This window comes from Delphinapterus leucas, chromosome 1 (genome assembly GCF_059928025.1).
Source record: "Delphinapterus leucas isolate spDelLeu-1000000601 "Yukka" chromosome 1, BTC_Dleu_Yukka2, whole genome shotgun sequence".
Classification (NCBI taxonomy): Eukaryota; Metazoa; Chordata; class Mammalia; order Artiodactyla; family Monodontidae; genus Delphinapterus; species Delphinapterus leucas.
The window spans coordinates 116355747-116378965 of NC_143129.1; the positions used below are offsets into that span (position 1 = coordinate 116355747).

Sequence of the window (23219 nt, forward strand, 5' to 3'; positions counted from 1 at the left end):
GGATAATCATGTCCACTATATAATGGTTTGCTATGACATGAGTAATATGTAATAATAATAATTTTTATATAAAGTATGGAACTTAATTCCGTGTTCCAGCACCAAGCTTTAATGGAGTCCTCCATGGCTGCTTTTAAAGCTTTCAAGTTGAAAGGGACTTGTGATGGTATTAGGTTTATTCAAAGCAGAGATACTTCTGTTATCTTTCTTATTTTGCTTCTGAAATTAATATTGACTTATTTTAATATAACATAATAGTTTGTAACCTTCATCAATGAAATTTTAGCTATGATTGAGCTAGAATAGAATACTTTGCTTAAATTAGTCTCTTGGTTTTGGGATGCATATTGATGAGTCTTAAGTCTCTGTTCTTAGAAAGACTGGTTGGGTAACTTTTCTTTTATCACAAGCCTCATTGTGTGTAATTTGGTGCCTCATTGAACAGAAGAGGATACATAGAAACTTTTTAAATGGTGTGAAATTATATACTCCTCCTAAGTTTTGTTTCATAGCACTTCAGAATGGAGTTTTGGTTTTCACTTTGAGCATTTAACTAGACCTGAATATTTTGCAAGGTTTTTTTGTTTTTGTTTTTTACAGGACAGGGGGAACAACTTACTGGTGAAACCTGGAGACGCTGGAGAACTAAATTCACAGACTGAGAGTAACTGACTTAAATTACAGTTTTAAAGTATGGATATGTAGTAGACACATATTGTGTTTAATAATCTTTCTGTATGAGGAGAAAAGGCACTTAGGCACACTGTTGTATTTTCTAGTGATGTCTGTCTCAGGTCTTCTAAGGATTTATGTTCAATCCTTATTAAGAGCAACAATGCATTTTGTTACAGGTTTTAGAATCCTGTCATTTATACCAAACCGTCAGATCTGTGTCTAAGTGATGATGATAACAACTGATATTAATTACGTGTGTCCCATATGCCAGGCAGTGTGCTAAATACTTTATGTGCATTATCTCACTTAATCTTTAGGGCATAATGGCAATTTACCAGTGAGGAAGCTAGGGCTTGGAGAGGTTAAGTAACTTACCCAAAGCAGAGCCGGGTTAGAATAGTTGGATTTATTGTCCCTTGGGTCCTGTTTTGCTTATAGCTAATATCTCTGAAAACCAAAAGTAAGATCATTTGTCTTTCTGGATGCAGATTCAACCTTCATCCTGCTCTTCCTGTTGCTGAAGGTACCCATTTAAGGTCACTGGGAAGTGCCAAAGAGTTCAAGGTGCTCTTCTCAAGGCACATGAGTAGCAAAATAGCAAAAGATCAGTGCCAAACTAGATACCCTTCTGTGTGCATGTGTGTGTGACATCGTAATGTATTATATGACACAATCATTTGCACGAGTATATATTTTATGTTGCTATGTAATCTAGGAATTATTTGTCATCTCTCTTTTGTCCTTGTTTCAATCCATCTGCAAGTCCTGAAGGTTCTGTCTCCAGGACACATCCCTAATTTATCCATGTGTCTCTGCTTCCACTGTCCGAGACATAGTGCAACACTGGTCTTCTTGCCCGAACAAGAAGTTGCAGTCGCCTGGTTTCGTCAGCACCCACTATTGCCCACCTATAATCTCACAGGGTAGATAGAGTGGCCGTAATGATCTTTTTTAAAGCCTAAAAAGAGATCACGTTGCTTTCCTGCCTAAACTGCTTTAAGAGCTTTTCATTGCAGTTTAGAGAAAATCCAGCTTTATACATCTATTCTTGCTTACTGTGCTTCAGGCTTACTGGCCACTTGTATATTTTTAATATGTACCAAGTTCTTTCCATCTTGGGTTTTTATACATGCTGTTTCCTCCACCTGGACTCCTCTGGTCATTGACCATCTTGTAGTTGATTCCGTATCATTTAGTTCTCAGTTCAAATATCAGCATCTCTACGCAGCCTTCCTTGACGGATCTAGATACCCCCCCACCCTAATACTCTCGTTACTGTGTTGTATTTTCTTTATTGTCATCACTCTGAGTGTGATGTTACTGTAACTTATTGCTTACTTGTTACCTGTTTCTTCCCTACCTGAATGTGGACTTCCTGAGAGCAGGGCTTCTCCTATGCCTAGAAAAGTGTGCCTGGCACATAGCAGCACAATTAAAATTGTATTGAATGAATGAAAAATTTCATGTCACTTTAACATTATATTGTGAATATTTCCCCACAGTCTTAACTATTCAGAAGAGAGGTGGTAAACTCTTGATCTACAGTCCAGATCTGGCCTAAAGACACATTTTATTTGGCTTATTAAACAGTAGTGGTGTTTGAGGTATAACTGCCATTCAGTCAAGTGTACAGCTTCATGAATCGTCCTGTTGTGTGTGCCTAAGTAGCCACCTCTCAGATCAAAGCGTAGGTGGTGCTCTGATCTCCCCCTTCCAGCTGTTCCCCCTTCCACTGGATAACTTGCGTAGTTACTCTTTTTAATTAGCGTCTAATATTTAAAAATTGGGAGATGTCACATAGAAATCCAGAATTTCAACATTTCTTAAAAAATGGAAAGATGTATCAGCACGGGAATTGCTTTCTTTTTTGGCCACAATTTATTGTGGCTGGGAAGCAGCTGTCCAAAGTGTTGACATGTGTTCTCCAGTTTGCCTGTAGTCTTCACCTCTCCTCTTCCTATCCCTGACCTTGAAACCAATTTCCAGTTGCTGTTTATAATTTCATTTGATTTTTTTTTTATGGTGGAGAAATAGTTACTACTTCCATTATCTCTGTAAAAAAGTGGAGGCATCGGGCTTCCCTGGCGGCGCAGTGGTTGAGAGTCCGCCTGCCGATGCAGGGGACACGGGTTCGTGCCCCGGTCCGCGAAGATCCCACATGCCGTGGAGCGGCTGGGCCCGTGAGCCATGGCCGCTGAGCCTGCGCGTCCGGAGCCTGTGCTCCGCAACGGGAGAGGCCACAGCGGTGGGAGGCCCGCGTACCGGGAAAAAAAAAAAAAAAAGTAGAGGCATCAATGATAGACTAAAACGGTTATGTGTTTCTTAGTCTACTTTATTCATATGCATTTCTTAACTTTTGTGTATGTGTTAGCCACCCTAATTCTACATGGCTGTGTTTAAAGGTTACACGGTATTCGAGCATATAAATGTATTATTTATGTAACCAGTCTCCTACTGTGGAACATATATGTTATTTCTGGGTTGTTTTTTTTTTTTTTGGTATTGTAAAGAACAATATGTAGGTGAATCTTTGTGAAAATTGTTATTTTATTAGGATAAAATTTTAAAAGAGGAATTCCTGGATCAAAATATATTTTCATTATTAAGATTTTTGATACATATTGCCAGATTGCTTGGTAGTAGTATAAATTGATCTAATTTTTCTGGAGAGCAGTGTACGGGAGTATTCATTTCACTACGTCTATGCCAACACTAGGAATTGTAATTAAAAGTTTTGTTAGTATAGTTAGTAAAAACAACAAAAAATGGGAATGCTGGCCAAGAAATTTTTCATCTTTTCATCTACATAAGTAGGAATTGTACTTTAAAGGGTATAGTTTGGAAGTATTTATTAGTTAGTACAATTCTGTACCTTATATTGTGAGTCAGATCATGTACCATGTACTTTGTGTATGAAGTAATGCGAATACCTTAGTATAACTCGAGAAGCCATTTACCTTGATTCTTGCACACGCACACACACACAATTATTATTATTAAGCTCTACCATGTTCTGTATGAGAGTACAGGAGAGTAAATAATGCAGAATCCATCTGTTTTGAAGTACATACAACTAATTCTTACACATTGGCTTTATATTTGCTTTCATATTTTTAATTAGATGCTGTTATTCTGTGATTTGTTTCCTAAGGAGATGCCTACATAGAAGAGTGACAGCAGCTGGGCTGAACGTTTCACTGCTGAACTGGTTCCTCAGGTATCCTGGCTCTGGCGATTGCTATGGGAGATTGGATGACTGTTACAGATCCAGGTCTGTCTTCAGGTAACTGAGTTTAGAATAGTTGTAAGCAAAAGCAGTAATTATAAAGGTTAATTTTCAATGACACTGTAATTACCAAAAATATTGAAGATGTAACTAGAGAGAGACATAAATAGTTGTAAAATATATAATTTTCATCTTCAGTAAAATTATCACGGAGAGCTAAGTATCGTGCCTGATCAGTGGGGTTAAGTGCTTTGGCTGACTAGTTGATTACTTGAGGAGGAGACTTTTCTGCATTTGAAATAAATTCATTGGCTACTCCAGTACATTGCTCTGATTTATTCCTTTAATCACATAAACTTTGAGTGCATAGACAAGTGGGTTTTATCTATCAGTTTCATAAATCTAAAGTATTGTAAAGTAAGATAGTATATTGTAGCTTAACATGCCTTTTCTAGGAGCACCACTTTATTAGTTGTATCTTTTTGGAAAAAATTATATAGTTTTCATACAAAAACCAGCTTTGTCCTAATTTGAAAAAACTTAAAAATATTTCTATAATTCAAAATCTTTGGTAATGGAGATTATGTTGTTAGCTTTGCATGCATTTTTACAAATTATTTACATAAATGCCTTTTACTGATTCTTTCAGAAAGCAAATATATCTCTCAATATACCTCAGAAACAAAGATGTCTCCATCAAGTTTATACTCACAGCAAGTGCTATGCTCTTCAATACCTTTATCAAAAAATGTGCACAGTTTTTTTAGTGCCTTCTGCACAGAAGAGAATATTGAACAAAGCATTTCATATCTTGATCAGGTAACATGTTTTGTTTTTGTAAGAAGCAATAAATAACATAAATCATGTTATATAATAGAACATATCAAAGGTATGAGAAAAACTTGTCAAGCGCAAGTACGTTACATATTGGCCCGGGACTTATATTAGATTTGCAGAGAACCTTGGTGACCATCTAGCCTAGATACACGAGGTAAACGTTTTTGTCTGGATCAGGTTGGATCCCCCATCACCCCAGGGGTTCCTCCACGGGGAGTCTTACCCTTATTTTACTGATGCAGAAACCTAGGTGCCTTCTCCAGATCACAGGTGATTGTAGAGCAGAGGCTAAAAGAGCGCAGTTCTCTTAATTCTTTGTCCTTTGGCATAGGTGCTACTTTCTTAACTATCTCAGGTTAGTTTTCTTTCTCAGAAAAGATTTCTGTCTTTTGTTTATTTATTAAGTTGTCCGGTCACCAACTTTTAGGAAAACATTTTCTCCTACTAGGAATTGACTACTTTCGGTTTTCCTTCATTATATGAAGAATCCAAAGGTAAAGAGACAAAGAGAGAATTAAATATAGTTGCTGTTTTAAATTGTATGAATGAGCTACTTGTACTTCAGCGGAAGAACCTTCTAGCTCAGGAAAATGTGGAAACACAGAATCTGAAACTGGGAAGCGATATGGACCATTTGCAGAACTGCTATGCAAAACTTAAGGTAGAAATTACATCTCAATCTGTATTTCAATGCCATTGTTATGTAGTTTGAAACTATAAATTTTCATTGGATTTATTTAGCAAACACATTTTAGGGTTTTGTTTTTTTTAAGTTTTAGGATTTTTTTTAAACTGGAAAGTAAAACTGAATGTAATTTGTACAAATCAGTTGTGCTGCTTCCTGATACTATCTATATCGAAGGCGACGATTTTATGAACTGTTTAGTGTCTTGCTGAAACTGTAGAAAGTTAGATTAGGAAGTACTTATATCTGAGGACAATAAAATAAGGATTCTCCCACCCTATCCAGTCTTGCTTAATAAAGTAGATGCTTAACTTAAAATAGTCTTATTGTGAGAGATTGCATCAATTTGATTGCATCAAATTTCAAGAATATTCTTGAGAGCATCTACGCCCTCTAGGAAAAATCTTGAGCTTACCGCTTGCAAGGCAGAACTGGTGTCATGCTGTAGTCCCACCCTTTTTGACCTGAAGTGTTCTGCTTTGCTTGGCCGCCTGTCTTCTTCATACTTAGCTCCAAGTCATTTTTGGCTCTTTCTCAGAGTGTGCCGTAGAAGTGTTAAAAAGTATTAAAAAAGAAATTATGAAAATGTTCAGTGGCAACATCACTGGAATAGGTAAAGAGTCTTTCAAGAGATCCACTTTGAAGGTCTTTTGTATATACATTAAAAATCGGTATTTAAATTAAATAAAATTTGATATTCAAATTTAGGTAAATTTTGTAACACTATAGTATCAAGCTTTATAGTAATTGTTTTAAATAAACATTTTGTGTGGTGCTAAACTTCAACTTTAGGTAACAAACCCTAGTTTATGTAACTTGTTTTTACTAATCTTTTAAGGATTCAGTTGCTCTGCATCCTATGTTAATTTTAGTCAAAATTGCATATGAATGTTTTAGGAGCAGCTGGAAACCTCCAGGAGAGAAATGATTGGTCTTCAGGAAAGAGACAGACAGTTACAATGCAAGAACAGGAATTTGCATCAGCTACTGAAAAATGAGAAAGATGAGGTGAGTTGTCAGTTATTGCAGATAAAGTTTAAGTGAATTTTTTTTTTTTCTTTTGGAATTTGAGGTGACCATAATGGTCACGACTTTAAAACAAGAAAGAACCATTTGTTCACCCTGTGTCACATTGGCCTGGAGAAACTGTGTGTATAGTGTCGTATCACATTTAACTGAGAGGCCAGGAGCCCTCCCCACCACCCTCTCCCCCAAGCGCATCCATTTGCCCTAGTAGGTTAGTCCAGAGCTCGTGACATCCCAGTGTCCTATACCATCTGTCGTGGACTCACAAGCACTGTTAATTTTTTGTCAGACACAAGGGCGCTTTAAATGCAGATCTTTTATTCTCTGCTATACCTTCACTTGTATCTGGAATGCCTTTTCTTGCAGTGTCTTAAATGTCAACATTGTTCATCCAGTCAGGCAATTACTTGACTAAATGGACACTCAAGTTACTGTTTAAAAAAAGCAATTCAGATTAAAAATCTCATTTTTAGGCTGAAGACATCATAATTCTAATCTCATCTTTGCTTTAGTGATTACTTAGTATTTGGACCTATAGAGTTAATGCATTTGAAATTATCTTTCAGTTTATGTAAGAAGAAATCATTATGTTTTTATTGCTCTGCAGTTTGATTTCTGACCACGTGATAACTATAAAACCATAACATTTTCAGTGTTGTGTATGTTGCTCACTATAATTAAAGACTTCTAAGGGAGCGTATTTCTTTAAGGACCTTGTAGTGATTTAGACAGATTTGTTTTACCATATTTGATTATTTAGTAGTATATTTAGTAAGTGGGTAAGAAGTATCTTAACTAAACCACAAGGTTACTTATACTTTTCCTTGAGTTATTTCACAGACAATTTTGACTTAATCTGTTGATTATACTTGAAATGTTTTGACTATAGTTCTTCCTCATTGAGGATTAAGTTGAACATGATCATCTCTAGCAGAGATAAAGAATGTCGGTATAGAACTTACTTCCTTCCCAGGGCTGCATGAGAAGTCTTAGTAGATATAAACATTGACCAGTAGTGCTTGGCATATAATATGTACTCAGCAAATGTCTGAACTGGATTCTCTCTGCTGTTTGTCTCACTCTAATCTGAGAACTGTTTTTGATCAGAGAAAAATGAACCTGTTTATCTACTGCCACGTGTCATGACTAATTGGCCTTGTCACAGATTGATAAAGGATAAAGTGATTCAAGTCATTAGTAAAAGGAAGTCATTACAAATGATCAGATGAAATCTACTTGCTTCAAATGAAGCTTTAATCACATTAATACTTCCATAAGAGTTTGTGGTTTCTAAATGATCAGAATCTGTATGTAGCGTGAAAGGTGTAGACGATAATTTAGAGAGTTAGCAGCTCTGGAAATTTCATAGTTAAAACATAAAAACTTTATATGCTTCATTTAATGATATCTTAAAGAGTGATTTCCAGTGGTTACAGAGAAGGAGGAATAATCCTAGAATTCTTAAACTATTATATGAGGAGCTGAATTCTAGGACTTCTTTTCTCTACTGAATTTGTAAATTTTAACTGGGTTTACCAGTCCTAAAGGAACTCACTTAATAGAAAATGCTTTTTTTAGGTGCAGAAATTACAAAACATTATTGCAAGTCGAGCTACTCAATATAATCATGATATGAAGAGAAAAGAGCGTGAATATAATAAACTAAAGGAACGTCTACATCAACTTGTTATGAACAAGAAGGATAAAAAAATAGGTAAGGAGCAGCTGGCTAAGATAAAGCAAAGGGAACAAATAAGCTAGTATTACACTAAGAAATAAATGTAGAGGGATTGAGCTCAATAATTCATGAAGTGTCCTTTTCATGCTTTATACAATTGATTTTAGATGGTATATATCCATGTAAACTAGAAATTGAGACAACTGGTTAGTTGAAAAATAGTAATTTTGCTTTGCTCCATTAGTTGCATATAAGAATTGCATATATATTTGTTAACATGACAGATGTAGGATTAATCCACAGAGAAAAGCTAAGCCAGAGGACACTCTAACCTTTCATAGCAAAGAACTGATTATATTAAAAATCAGGATCAGTTTCTGAGTACCAAAAGTGTGATTTTTGAGTTAACTTCATAAAATGGTTCATCAGGCCAAATCATTCATGCCAGTTTGAGTTCTTTTAAATTAGTTTAGCAGTGCTTTTTTTTTTTTTTTTTTGCGGTACGCGGGCCTCTCACTGTTGTGGCCTCTCCCGTTGCGGAGCACAGGCTCCGGACGCGCAGGCTCAGCGGCCGTGGCTCACGGGCCCAGCTGCTCTGCGGCATGTGGGATCTTCCTGGACCGGGGCACGAACCCGTGTCCCCTGCATCGGCAGGCGGACTCTCAACCACTGCGCCACCAGGGAAACCCTAGCTGTGCATATTTGAAGTACAGCCGACTGTGAAAGTTTTGTTTGTTAAAGTATACTTTTTTTCTATTATTCTTTTGAAACTTAATTTACAACTTATTTCATTCAAGTTTGTGCATAATTCCAAGTAAATAGTGTAGATTAAAAAGTAGAACTTCACTATTCAGCCGTAGAAAAGAACGAAATAATGCCATTTGCAGCAACATGGATGCAAGCAGAGATTATCATACTAAGTGAAGTAAGTCAGAAGGAGAAAGACAAATACCATATGATATCACTTATATGTGGAATCTAAAATATGGCACAAATGATCCTATCTACAAAACAGAAACAGACTCACAGACATAGAGAACAGACTTATGGTTGCCATGGGGGAGGGGAAGAAGGAGGAGGGGTGGACTGGGAGTTTGGGGTTAATAGATGCAAACTATTACATTTAGAATGGATAAACAACAAGGTCCTACTGTATGGCAAAGGGAACTATATCCAATCTCCTGGGATAAACCATAGTGGGAAAGAATATAAATGAAGAATGTATATATGTGTAATAACTGAGTCATTTAGCTGTACAGTAGAAACTAGCACAACACTGTAAATTAACTGTAATTCAATTAAAAAAAAAATAGAACTACACACACACAAAAGTAGAACTACACAGATAAAGTGTTGCTGGCCTGCCAAGATTCAGGGAACAGGAAATATGTGCATTGATTTATTGAAGAGTGGTTTCCAAGTGGGCTATAGGCTGTCATCTAACCTACATTATACATTATTCTGAACTTGGACTTGCATACAACAGCTGATGAGCAGATGTTTCAAGCTGTCACATGGTGGGCTAAGCCTGTTACCAGCAAGCAGTTCAGTGTTCACTGTGTCACTGTCATTCTGTACAGCAGCGCTGTTGCAGTTTTTTGAACATTTTATTTTAAAATTATTGAAAAATTTAAGTATGATAAGTAGCAGTTAAGACGAGGTTAGAAATCGAAGTATTCTGAGATTATAAATCTTAAACTTGGACACTTATTGGTTTTTAAGATTGGTTAACCTTGTGTTCATTCATAAAGGGAATAGCAAAATTAAAGAGCAGGATGAAATGCTAGAAGTATAAAATGTAACAGAGAAGTTTATTAAATACTTAACCCTATAGCGGAGCCCTTATATTATGGTCGTCTGGCTCTTTTCCTGGTCCAGACCCAACTGGAAGTGACAGTTCTGTAATGATTTTTATCAGCTCTAAAATTATAATAACTTATTCTCATCTTTTTTCCTTCTTATGCCAACTGCTTTCATCTCTACCTGGGGCAGAAGAGACATTAATACTGTCAGGAGCCTTGTCTCCTTTGATGATGAGGATGATGGTGGTCATGATACAGGGCATGGCAAACTTTTTCTGTAGTGATCCAAATAGTAAATATTTTGAGGTTTGTGGGTTCTGTGGTCTTTTGTCACTCTGCCACTGTAGTGCAAAAGTAGCTATAGAAAAGAGATGAACAAATGGTGTGGCTATGTTCTAATAAAACTTTATTTACAAAATCAGGCAGCTGCCCACAGGCCATAGTTTACTAGCCCCGATGATAAAATTAATAATGATAATTAAATGAACACTTATTAAGTGCCTACTGTGTTAAGTACTTTAACATTTCTTTCACTCTTCACAACTCTTTGATAGATACTTTCATTATTCCCACCCGATTGATGAAGAAACAGGCTTAGCAGTTAAGTAACTTGCCAAGATCTCAGGCTTATGAGTGATGGAACTGCAACTTAAAATCTGGGCTGTTTGAGCCTAAATCCTAATTTGTATACCAGTTGACTTACGTCCCTAATGCATGTAGACCGTTAGGGTTTTAAACACTTAAACTTGTGTGGTAAGAATTGGTTTTGTTCTGTGTGTTCATGTTTGTAGCTATGGAAGTTTTAAATTACGTGGGGAGAGCCGATGGAAAAAGAGGCTCCTGGAGGACGGGTAAAACTGAAGCCAGGTAAGGCACGAATGAAACTGACACATTTAATCAGACTTCCCTTTCTATACTGCATTTTCATACTGACAGTTTCTTTCTCAGGAACGAAGATGAAATGTATAAAATTCTCTTGAATGATTATGAATATCGTCAGAAACAAATCCTAATGGAAAATGCTGAACTTAAGAAGGTTCTTCAGCAAATGAAAAAGGAAATGATTTCTCTTCTTTCTCCCCAAAAGCAGAAACCTAGAGAAAGAGCAGATGATAGTACAGGAACTGTAAGTGGCTCTTTCCTCTCTAATACAGTCTTCAGATCGCTGATTAGAACAATTAAAACAGTAGATAGGGATTCTCAGTGGGGACGCTGTTGATATTTTGCGCAGGACGCTCACTGCTGTGCTACCCCCAGTCACTCTGACAACCAAAAAAATGTCCCTGTAAGTTTCCAGACATGCCCTAGGAAATGATGGAGGTGATTTTCTGGGGACTTAATCTGTGCCAAGCACCATGAAAAGCACTTTATAAGCATTGTCTCATTTTAGTCTTATAATAATTGATGCTTTGGGTACTATGACTATCCCTATTTTATAGGTGAGGAAATTGAGGCACAAAAGCTATCTCAGTATCACGCATGACAGAACTAGGATTTGAATCCAAGTCTGTCTCACTCCAGAGCTCATGCTTTTAACCACTGTGCCAAATATCCTTTAAGTAGCTTAAATGTTGAGTAACTTTAGCAGGCTCTACTTTTCAGAGAGTGAAACTTTTATTAACTTTGGGAACCAAAGAATCACTTAGTCCATAAATTTATTGAATGTTCATTATGTGTTCTAGTCCCTGGAGAGAAAAAGCTGAGAAGATTTTGACTGTTTCCTTTGCCTTAGTTCAGGCTGCTAAAGCAAAGTACCATAGACTGGTTGGCTTATAAACAAACAAAAATTTATTTCTCGCAATTCTGGAGGCAATCAGGATGCCAGCAGGGTTGGTGTCTGTGAGGGTCCTTTTCATGGTTGGATTGCTGACTTCTTTCATCCTCACACGGTGGGAAAAGGTGAGAGGGCTCACTGGGGCCCCATTTATGAGGGCTTCACCCTCATGACCTAATCACTTCCCTAAGATCACCCACCTCCGAATGCCATCACATTGGAGGTTAGGATTTCAACATGAGAATTTTGAGAGAACACAAACATTCAGACCATTGCATCCCACAGGAACCTTTTTTGAGAGAGACAGGCATATAGAGAAGTAATTATTATACACATTAACAGCTATAATAGGGTGGTACAGTGTGTAAAATAAAACAATTATGGCAATCAAGAAAGGCATCACAGGGGAAGTCACATTTGAATTGGCCCTTAGTAGGTGTTTTTTGAGGTAGAAAGCCTGGGGAAATCATTTGATGAGGGCATAACATGTAGAGGTCAGAAAAAAAAGTCACGTAATGGTGAAAATGTTTTTAAACTTAGTTCTTTACATATAAATTTAAATTCTGGACTCAAGCAAGTTCACATTAGTAACTAAAACCTGAAAATAACAATGTTGATGAAGAGTAGTAATTACCAGTAAGTCACCCAACATGTTTTATTAACCTATGTTTGAGGATTATTTTGTGGTTTCACAAATCAGTCCAACTGATAAGCTCATCTCCTTTTTTTTTCTTCTTTAAAAAAAGAACCTGAATGTTCTTTTTAGACTCTCCAATTTGGGGTCTGCTTGACATATCTTATATTCAGTTAACTAACCTTTTCTCTCAAAGTCTATCACTTTGGGTCAGTTCTTAACACTCACTAATACCTTGCCAGGGTTAGCATAGTTTCTGTAACTCCTGTGGTTTCTTCAGTTTTGGACCCAACCTTTACTAATGTTTCATTACCAGCTTTTAGTCAGCAAAAGTAGGTAGTAAATCAAGGAGATCTTTTTCAGATGATAGTATCCTGTATAATTTCTCATAATTCAAGTGTTGAAGTTTGGAGAAACAATAATATCTTAAGTGTATTTTCTGTTTTTTAAAAGATCCTTTTTTTCGAGATACATTATCTCTTAAAATTTAAGTAATTCACCCATTCCTTACTTGTAAGGAAAGATTTTGGCCCATTATAGCAAGAAGGGTAAGACATAACCTTGGAATGCCTAGGTAGCATCCAAATTTTCATTTATTATTTTGCTTAATTGTAGCCAAAATATATACCCAAAATTCACGTTAGATGCATTTTTAATTTTTTTGTGGTTTTAGAGTTTCACTCAATCTGGCAATTATTAATGTGCAGCAGTTAATTTTAATAATGAATTTGTAGCATCCTGGTGTGCCTTGAAATGTATAGCAGAGAAGGTGTAGCCCCTTGGAAGAATTACTGTCAGGTAGCTCCAGAGTGTTGATTGGCAAGAACCGGAGTCACAGTGAGCCACACCCTGGGTTTTTCCCCACCTACGCCCCCCGGGAGACCTAGACCTCTACCAACCCATTGCTGACCTCGGACTGTTGATACAGTTCTTCAGACTCAGTCACTCCCTCACTCCTGCTGCATCTATCGGTACATGTGGGAACAGTCTAATCAGCCCTTCTTTCTTTTCAGCGTCTCTTCTTTTTTTTTTTTTTTTTTCCCCAGCAAGATATATTGTTCAAATTAGTTAAGTAGTTAAGTATATGTATCTACTATCCTAATTTGTTAATAACAAATTAGGACCATTTTATGTAGATGCAGGTTATTATGACTAAATGTATTATGAATACATTTTGTATTGCTTCCCTATGTTCTTTATCCTGCTTTTGACTTTATTTGATCATATCAGTGAAGGTTGCTACATTTTCCTGTGATTTAATCTGAAAATGCATGTAAATAGAGTACAGAGAAAAATATCTCCAGTTTTATAAAATAAAAATTATATGAGAAAAATAGGATTAACAGTTGCTTTTACTTTGGAGATTATTTCACAGGTGTATTTGTCAAAGCAACCAAAAATTGGAGGCAAGTTGGACTGGAGCTGTGTGACATCAGGAAAGTTAGTCTGCTTCTCTAAGCTTCAGTTTCCCCACGTGGTAACATGATTTGAGGACTAATTAACATGTGAAAGCACCTAATAGCATGAGGCAGGTTCTTCTTCCTTACACTTTTGACACTAACTATGTTGGGCTTCAAATTCAGCTTTGAAGAGACCTGAGTTGGGGAATTTCTATCTTCAGTATTAATTGCTTTTTCTCAAGACATTTATGTTAAGGACTGGGTCATTTATGCTTCAGATACAGCACAGAAATGATTTTGATATGTGTCTCTGACCCAGTCTGATGACTACTGCCTGAGTGTCTAAAGCCATTTTAAGATTCTGGTCTTTCCCTCTCATCTCTGGCCACTTGCAGGTTATCTCTGATATTGAAGAAGATGCTGGGGAACTGAGTAGAGAGAGTACGTGGGACCTTTCCTGTGAAACTGTGAGAGAGCAGCTTACCAACAGCATCAGAAAACAGTGGAGAATTTTGAAAAGTCATGTAGAAAAACTTGATAACCAAGGTAAGTGCTGCCTGACTACAGGTAGATTGAGCTGTGACACTCAGTAAGCTGACTTCAGTCAGTCACCTAGAAAGGCAAGTTACAGGCTCAGACTGAAGTCCTTAGCTCAGTCTGGTGGTTCGAAAAGCAAGACTCTGCCTACTTCCAGACATGCGGTTTGAACCTCACTGAGAAAAAATGCTTTGCTCTCAGAGTGAATGTCTCTGAAAAAAGGACATCATATGTCCATCTGCTCTGAGTGCAGAAGACAATTGAATAAAGTGAACTGAGTCTCTTACTGTATCATGGAAATCGGGAAAATATTAATCATAATATAGTATAAATATGAACCTTTTGCTTATTATTCCTAGATACTTGCCTATTCCTAGGTTGCTAATAATTCATTTCTAAATTATTTTCAAAATAATAGACGCTTGTTGCAAAGTATCAATTAGGAAGTGTTGGTTTGGCCAAAAAGTTCGTTCGGTTAAGGAATACCTTGTTCAGTAAAGTTCTTGGGTCACTTGTAGACATGTGGGTGGACCTAGAGACTGTCATACAGAGTGAAGTAAGTCAGAAAGAGAAAAATAGTGTATATTAACTCATATATGTGGAATCTAGAAAAATGGTACAGATGAACTGGTTTGCAAGGCAGAAACACAGAGACACAGATGTAGAGAACGAACATATGGACACCAAGCGGGGAAAGCAGGGGGCGGACAATGGTGGTGGGATGAATTGGGAGATTGGGATTGACTGTATACGCTGATATGTATAAAATAGATAACTAATTAAAAAAAAAAAAAGAAAATTCTTTAAAAAAAACAAAACAATAGACATCTGATGCAAAATATCAATTAGGTATTGGGTTGGCCAGAAAGTTCGTTTGGTTAGTAAATATATTGTTCTTGGTGGAAATGAAAAAATGTCTTTTATTTTTACTTAAAAAACCGAACGAACTTTTTGGCCAACCCAATATATAAAGTAGAATATTCAGGTCTCTATTCCCTATGTGTAACACCTAATAGTTTGGTGCATACCTTTCTAGACCTTTCCCTGTGTGCTCGCAAAATATTTATTTTAAGTGTATACGAACCAAAAATTGAATATTACATGTTTTTTTTCCTACACTGTGCTTTTTTCACTTAACAGTCTATTATTTTAGATACCACTTCTTGTCATTATAGATAGTGTAAATAGATATATGTAGATGAATATATCCTTATTTTATATTTGTTAAGATTCGCATGCTTTTAAATCAAGAAAATTAAGATTTCTGCTAAGTAAATGAAGTCTATTTAAAGAAAATTTATTCTAAATGGTCAAAAATGACAAACTCAGTGCTAATTGTCTCCAAAAGTAAAGAGCAATCAGCAAAATTATAGTATCAAAATTACTTTACATGAGATTTTATTGATTTCAGTCATCATTGTCTATTAGTAAATAGCAAGTATTTTCGGACTTCATATTTGTTGAATTTAATAACAGCAAGATTTGTAGCACTGCACTGATCTTTGAGGAAGTGTCAAAAGAACATAGTTTATGAATGTTAATTTTTCTGTGAATATAGGTTGTACCTTTTTAATTAGGACATAATCGTGAATAAATATGAATTACAGATTAAATGTTGACAATAGAGCTCTGTAAGTAAGGATATCATTTAGTCCAGAAATAGCATGAATTTATAGTTGCCATGAACTCCTTAGAGCTGCTTTGTGCTTTTTAAAATTTTTTAGTGTTAAAATAATATACATTTTGTTTTATTTTATTATAGCTTATAGAATTTTTAAAGGGCAAAGGAAATACCTACCTTTTAGGAAACCTACAAGATTCCAGAAAGGGAAAAGTTCTGCGAGCCTTGATTTTTAAACATATGTGTCCGAACACCATAAACTAAAATGATGACTGCAAGGTTTATGTCAAATTACTGGTTTTGTGTTAGTTTCAAAGGTACACCTAGAAGGTTTTAATGATGAAGATGTAATCTCACGTCAAGACCATGAACAAGAAACTGAAAAACTTGAGTTAGAAATTCAACAGTGTAAAGAAATGATTAAAACTCAGCAGCAACTTTTACAGGTAAATGCGAGGCACCTTTTAAAGCTGGTCTCCCCTGTGAAGGGTCAGAATTTTACTTAATCTTACTATATTTTTACTCCTTTATTTCATAAGAGCTGTAGTATTTGGCATTTTTCAGTCTAAACTAAGTTCTGTACTTGCCCGGAGGTAGACCCCGTAGCACTCCTTAGTAGGGGCTTTGCCAGTTAGAAGCATTTGGGAGATGAGACTCCTCATTTCAGTTGACTTTCTGATTCTTTATCATTCCTCTCCTTCCCCTGAAGTTTGACCTGCTTTTCCCTTGTGTTCATTTCAACTTGTTGGAGGGCTGCAGGGACCCTCTGGCACTTACTGTGTTTTGAAATCTAATAGCAGCAGCTCGCTACCGCGGGTGATGATGACACCACTTCACTGCTCCGAGACTGCTACTTGCTGGAAGAGAAGGAACGCCTCAAAGAAGAATGGTCCCTATTTAAGGAGCAAAAGAAGAATTTCGAGAAGGAAAGACGAAGCTTTACAGAAGCAGCTATTCGCCTAGGATTGGAGGTATTTTAAGCAATTGGCTTTCCTTGTAGAGCGTTTGAAGGTCCTGGAGAGGTCAGTAGAATGCATCTAAGTTCCGCTTTTTCTTGTTTCTTTGCTATCCACTTTTTTTCTCCAGTATTTTACTAGTGATTTCACAAATAGCTTGAAATGGAAGCTATAACAGAAGGATATCATTTTGCCTTTACCAGATTTGGGAATTGAAAAATAATTTTTTTATTGAAAAAACTATAAGCATTTATCATCCTTTTTGGGTGGCTTTATTTTATTTCGTTTTGTTTTGTTTTGTTTTATGTTATTTTTTTGGCTGCATTGGGTCCACGTTGCTGCACGCAGGCTTTCTCTAATTGCGGTAAGCAGGGGCTACTCTTCATTGCGGTGCATGGGCTTCTCATTGCAGTGGCTTCTCTTGTTGCAGAGCATGGACTCTGGGGGCACAGGCTTCAGTAGTTGAGGTGTGTGGGCTCAGTAGTTGTGGCTCATGGGCTCTAGAGCACAGGCTCAGTAGTTGTGGTGTACGGGCTGAGTTGCTCTGCGGCGTGTGGGATCCTTCTGGACCAGGGATCGAACCCGTGTCCCCTGCATTGGCAGGCGGATTCTTAACCGCTGCGCTGCCAGGAAAGTCCGTTGGGTGGCTTTCTACTGTTAAGGGTTTAGCTTCACACAAGAGGTTTCTTTTGGGCATCTGTCATGTCTCCACTGTCAGTAGGTGTAGAGTCAGAAGAGAGTGCAACCAAGAACATGTCTTTTGTTTTTAAAAAAGGGGGTTAGGGGTAGAATACAGCAAAAATAAAGTTCTCTCTCTCTCCATCCCCTTACCCAGGGATGAATGCATTAACAGTTAACAGCTTGAACTGTGTGCGTATACACTTCGACAGGTCGCTTTTTTATTTAGCAGTGTATTGCCTACATATTTCCTTTTCAAAAATTAGAGAAGTAATGTCTGAAAATGGTTTAAAAAAAGAAATTCAATCCATACAAAAAGCTACAAGTTAAGACAGTATCCTCCATTCTTATTGCCAGTTTCATCCCTCAGAAGTAACCACTGTTAAAAGTTTGTGATTCTTCTGGGAAGTACTATTTTAACTTGAAATAAAGTTCAACCTTCCCAGAAGTACTATTTTGATCGATATAAGCCTATCGATCCCCCACTATGAAAGATAAGGAGTTTAGTGTCTTTATCATACCTCCCATCTACACTTTCTCATTTACATATGATTTCTTCATAATGTTTTTACTTTTTGAAGCTACTTTTTAAAGAATTATTTCTCCTGGTTGACTTTCTTGCTTTAAGTAAATTTGTTTAATGCTTCCATTTCAGGTTTGCTCAACTTCAGACAGTACAGGTTTATCCCTTGTTGCACTGCTCTTACCCTTCGGCTCCCCAGGTTTTGTCTGTGATATTAGTTTTCATTGTCAAGGATTATCACGTTTATATTCCGTCTTTTAATACAATTCAGGTGTAAGTACTTTGTCTAAGATGGAGACTTAAGAATTAAAAACCAGACAGAACGTTGGTGACGTAGTGATTATGTAAATGTTATTCATTCTATAGCCAAGTAATTTTTTTGGACACATAAAAAATATTCTGTTATTAAGATTTTGCCACATGGAGGAAAATCTTCCATGTATCACTATGTAGTAAATACTTTGACTTTCTTTGTAGCTTCCTTTATGATTTCCTGCATCAGATTCAACTTATATCTCATGTATAGTCTCTCTCTTCGGTTCCTTTTCCAATTTGCTGTATTACTTTCTTGAGTCATTTTCTCATAAGTAGCGTGTGAGTGAAAAATATTCTGAATTCTGGAATATCCGAAAAATACATTCTTACTTGATTGGTTTGGCTGGATACAGAATTTAGTTTTCCAACTTTTCCCCTCACAACTTTGGAGTTATTCCATTTCTTCCAGTGTTTTGTTTTGCTCACGAGAAGCCTGGCTGTTATATAGCCTGTATTACTTTGTAGATACCTGTGTTTTGTTTTTCCCCCCTCTCTGGAAGCTTTTGGAATTTTATGTTCTTAAGAGTTCTGCAATTTTACCAGGAAAAGTCTGGGTAGCTCCTTTCGGCCTGAAGACACTATATTTCTTCAGCTTAGGGATATTTTCTTCAATTCTGTATTTTTTCCTTCTTCTCTTGCATTCTGGAACTTCTGTTAGACAAATGTTTTGCCTTCTGACTACATCTATAGATTGACTTTATGTCCTGAATTCAGGAATATTTTCTCACTCTTATCTTGGGCATCACCAACCTGGTATTCAGCAAAGGTCAGTTTTATTATTCACTTCATCCACTGAGTTTTTGTTTCAGAATTTATCTTTTAAGTTTTCTAGTGTCCTTATTTTCTGCTTTTTTGGGGGTATACCATTATATTTTACAGATATTCATAAATCTGTCTGATAATTTTTGTTATTTGAAAAAAAAGTTTATCTTGAACTGTTTCCCTTGGCCAGTTCTCTTTATTTATCCTGGCCGTGTTTCTTTTATGCTGTTAGTTTTCTTCAGATGTCTGGTGATCCATGATTTTGTATTAATATTTATGAATGAAAGACTATAACGTTATCTTAAGTGGCTGACATGACCTCCCTCTGTAATTACAAAAGCCTGTGTCATCAATAGCTATCTTCCTCAGGAGGCAAAAACAGTTTGCACCAGCATTTCCTCCTGTCTTATGGGCTCACCTGTGTTTCTGAGCCCATATCCCCCCACCACCCCTGATGCTACTCCAAGAGATACTCTTGCTGCTTTGCATTACCACTCCCCATTCTCTGCCTGAGACTCTGTCTGCCTCTGGTCACTGAGGACAGTGGGGCCAGTGAAGGATGGGAAGGAAGTATGAGAGACCCGAGGGGAGAGGGAGAATTCAGGATTGCTAATTAGCTATTCAGGAGGAGGAGGTTTGACATAGGCCCGAAAGCTGCTAGCACTGGGAGATGGTTGGAGGATGAGATCAGTGCTTGATGAAGTCATATCTCTTTTTGTTTTTCAAGTGATTAGTTTACAGTGGGGTAAATGTCAATTTTTCTGTCGCTTGTAATCTTATATTTACCATGTTTTGTGTGTTCAAAAGTTATGCTCATATTCCATATGTTTAAAGTTATGCTAACATGCTTATCATTTTGTGTTATACACTTGAATTTATTCAGAATTGATGTGAAAATAGTAGTTGGCTTGTCAGGAGACACAGGTGGATTTTTATTTTTTAAACGTAATTTTCTTAACTGAAATTTTTCTTAGTTTTCTAGGGTTAATTCCTTTGACTAAATATATAGAGATAATCAGAGAGCAGACACAAATAGCTAGAGAAATCGTGTGAAATGGCAATTGTGTGAACGTTGAAGTATTTATTGATCGGTATTTCTTTGGTTTGCTTGTGATGGTAGAGAAAGGCATTTGAAGAAGAAAGAGCCAGTTGGTTAAAGCAACAGTTTCTAAATATGACTACCTTTGACCACCAGAACTCAGAAAATGTGAAACTTTTCAGTGCCTTCTCAGGAAGTGAGTACTTCATAAACTCTTTAATCTGAAAATGCATGTAAATAAAGTACTGTAGATTATTATTAATCTATAACTTTAGCAGTCACCAGTAAGAACTCTCTAATTGGAACTAAAAATTAACTTTGATATTTTATTTGCTGGAGTCAAAATAGAAATGACAGGAGGACTTTGCATACCCAGAGCAACTTTTGTTGTGAATGTAATAATGTCAAGTTTTGAAAATTCACAGTCTAGAAATATTTTTTAAACTGGATCCTTCTAAATGTTCGTGGACTGTGCATAACAAAGATCACCGGATTACCTAGACTAGACTCAAAGGGCTACAGTGGATATTTAATTTGTTCTCTCACACCTCACTTAGAACTGCAAATGAATCTAGTCTAGGACCCTAGTTAATTACCTTCACTATGTTTAATGCTTTTCCATATGTAGTGCCTTTTTTCCTTCCTTTTTTTTTCTTTTTTAAACAGGTTCTGATTGGGACAACCCTACAGTACACTCGAGGCCACGGCAAAAGAAGCCTCACGGTGCACCTAGTGGGTCTCCAGTTTGCACGTCTAAACTTACTAAATCTCTTCCTGCTTCTCCTTCTACTTCAGACTTTTGCCAGACGCGTTCCTGTGTATCTGAATATAGGTACTGGTCTATAGGTGATCTTCTTACATACTTGTTAAAGTGCTAGAGTTGCGTTGCAAAGGAAAAGTTGGCGTGTCTAGGAGGAGCACCAACAGTAGAGACTCTGGAGAGGAATTGAGTAGATTGACTCATTCATTGTACAAATATTTATTGGCTATCCATTATGTAGACACCTGTTAGGTGCTGGGAATACAGCAGTGAACAAGGTAGCTCTGGTCCCTGTCTTCTGGGAGCTAAGTCATATAATGTGATTCTTTTTATTTCACGTGTAAAATACAATTTAAAATACAATCTTATTTCAGGAGTTACTTAATAATTTAATTGTATTGAATAGAAGGATATTGTTTTGATAGTTTCTGTAGAGTACCTATTTTAGAGTTTCCTGTGGTGTGCCCGTTTTATTGGTGTGGAAGGACAAAGACCCGAGAAAAGCCCCCTCCCCTTGACTGGCGAAGAGGATCTGTGCCCAAGGATGACAGGGTAGACAGAGTTGCTCCCCACCCCCAGGAGAGCCAGATACTGCTTTTAACTGATGCGTTGTGGTATTTTCCTCTGTCTGAAGTTGTTACATCATTTTCTAAGGTATAATATCAGTACTCTACCTCAGAGCCTATTCCAGGATTGATTTTGAACTAAGCAGATAGAACCTTCCTAGGGAAATAGAGAGGAGTAGCAAAGAGCAAAGGGACATGTCGCAGAGTGTGGTGGTGATCGCTCTCCTCTTCACTAACGTAGGAGACAGTGGCACGAGGGCCTTCCCAGGCGCCTTAGGAAGCAGGAGCCAGGGCTGCAGCGCAGTTGGCCTGTTGTAGTGAGAGAGAGACTGGTGTGGAGCTAAGTGCTGAAGACACCAGCTAGCCTTTGGACCAAGAATTGTGAAATAGATTTTTTTTTTTTTTTTTTTTTTTTTTTTTTGCGGTATGCGGGCCTCTCAGTGTTGTGGCCTCTCCCGTTGCGGAGCAGAGACTCCGGACGCGCAGGCTCAGCGGCCATGGCTCACCGGCCCAGCCGCTCCGCGGCATGTGGGATCTTCCCAGACCGGGGCACGAACCTGTGTCCCCTGCATCGGCAGGCGGACCCTCAACCACTGCGCCACCAGGGAAGCCCGAAATAGATAAATTTTTAAACAAAAATATGAAGTTTTAAAAAAGGACAAGGCACTCTCATTTGTAGTTGGCCTTTAAAAGGATTAGGACTCTAAGTAAACACTGGGGGACAAAAAAAGGAACTGGGGGAAGAGTCCTCCAGGCAAGTGTAGGAACCCTGAGGCTGGACACGGGTGTGTTTGTGGATGGCGAGTGTAGTTAGTGAGCACGACCAGGAGGTGTGAGGGTGGGAGGTGACATTATGTAAAAGTTCAGATGTATACACAGGTAGAGGGAATGAGGTCAGGGACCCTGTGTACCCATCACCCAAGTTCAGCAGTTACCAACTCACAACTAATATTGTTTATATACAGCCCCACTCTGCTTGTGCTCCCACCACGCACTTGAGATTTCATTTGTCAACTATGTTAGTCTGTACTTGTAAGTCGGATATCGTTCTAAGGGCAATGGAAAAGCATTGGAGACCTTTTAAGTGAGATAATGATTTTTTTAAAAATCCAAGGTTTAGAAAGATTACTTCATTTTGGGCTTCCCTGGTGGCGCTGGTGGCGCAGTGGTTGAGAGTCCGCCTGCCGATGCAGGGGACGCGGGTTCGTGCCCAGGTCCGGGAAGATCCCACATGCCGCGGAGCGGCTGGGCCCGTGAGCCATGGCCGCTGAGCCTGCGCGTCCAGAGCCTGTGCTCTGCAACAGGAGAGGCCACGACAGTGAGAGGCCCACGTACCGCAAAACAAAACAAAAACAAAAACAAACAAAAAGATTACTTCATTTTATTACATGAGAAACAGATTGTAGGAGCACAAGCCAGGAGAGCCAGTTAAGAAACATTAGTGGAGTTGAGGTGAGAGATGTGGTAATTTGCACCCTACGGTCATTACATGAAGACAGAACTGTGCTTGGATTTAGGCTGTGTTTTGCAGTTAGAGCCAATAGGTTGATGTGTGAAATATGGGAAGTTAAAGTTTGTTTAATTTACAATCAAAAGATAATATAAGCTCAGGGTATGTTCTTACATAGAATGTTATTGAAGCCCCCAAATTTGACCAGTCAGAACTCTGTGTATAGATTTAGACAGACATTCTGCTCACCATTTACAAATACAGGCAGCCCTCGG

General features: G+C 37.6%; 1 protein-coding gene across 11 annotated transcripts in view; it reads left to right on the plus strand.

The window, feature by feature from the left end:
• SSX2IP (SSX family member 2 interacting protein) overlaps positions 1 to 23219 on the plus strand; it is a 46998-nt gene that overhangs the window by 13922 nt on the left and 9857 nt on the right. For 2 of the 11 annotated variants that reach the window (XM_022580950.3, XM_022580951.3), the window contains exons 2-13: positions 3827 to 3958; positions 4551 to 4720; positions 5187 to 5399; positions 6321 to 6431; positions 8028 to 8163; positions 10721 to 10796; positions 10866 to 11055; positions 14133 to 14283; positions 16205 to 16341; positions 16693 to 16866; positions 20250 to 20364; positions 20835 to 21000. In XM_022580950.3, coding sequence (XP_022436658.1) covers positions 3916 to 3958; positions 4551 to 4720; positions 5187 to 5399; positions 6321 to 6431; positions 8028 to 8163; positions 10721 to 10796; positions 10866 to 11055; positions 14133 to 14283; positions 16205 to 16341; positions 16693 to 16866; positions 20250 to 20364; positions 20835 to 21000 — 1682 coding nt within the window. In that variant the 5' untranslated portion in view covers positions 3827 to 3915. Of the gene's footprint in view, positions 1 to 600; positions 692 to 3826; positions 3959 to 4550; positions 4721 to 5186; positions 5400 to 6320; positions 6432 to 8027; positions 8164 to 10720; positions 10797 to 10865; positions 11056 to 14132; positions 14284 to 16204; positions 16342 to 16692; positions 16867 to 20249; positions 20365 to 20834; positions 21001 to 23219 lie in introns of those variants that run through there. The other 9 variants (XM_089920273.1, XM_089920272.1, XM_089920295.1 and 6 more) reach the window with 9 other exon arrangements.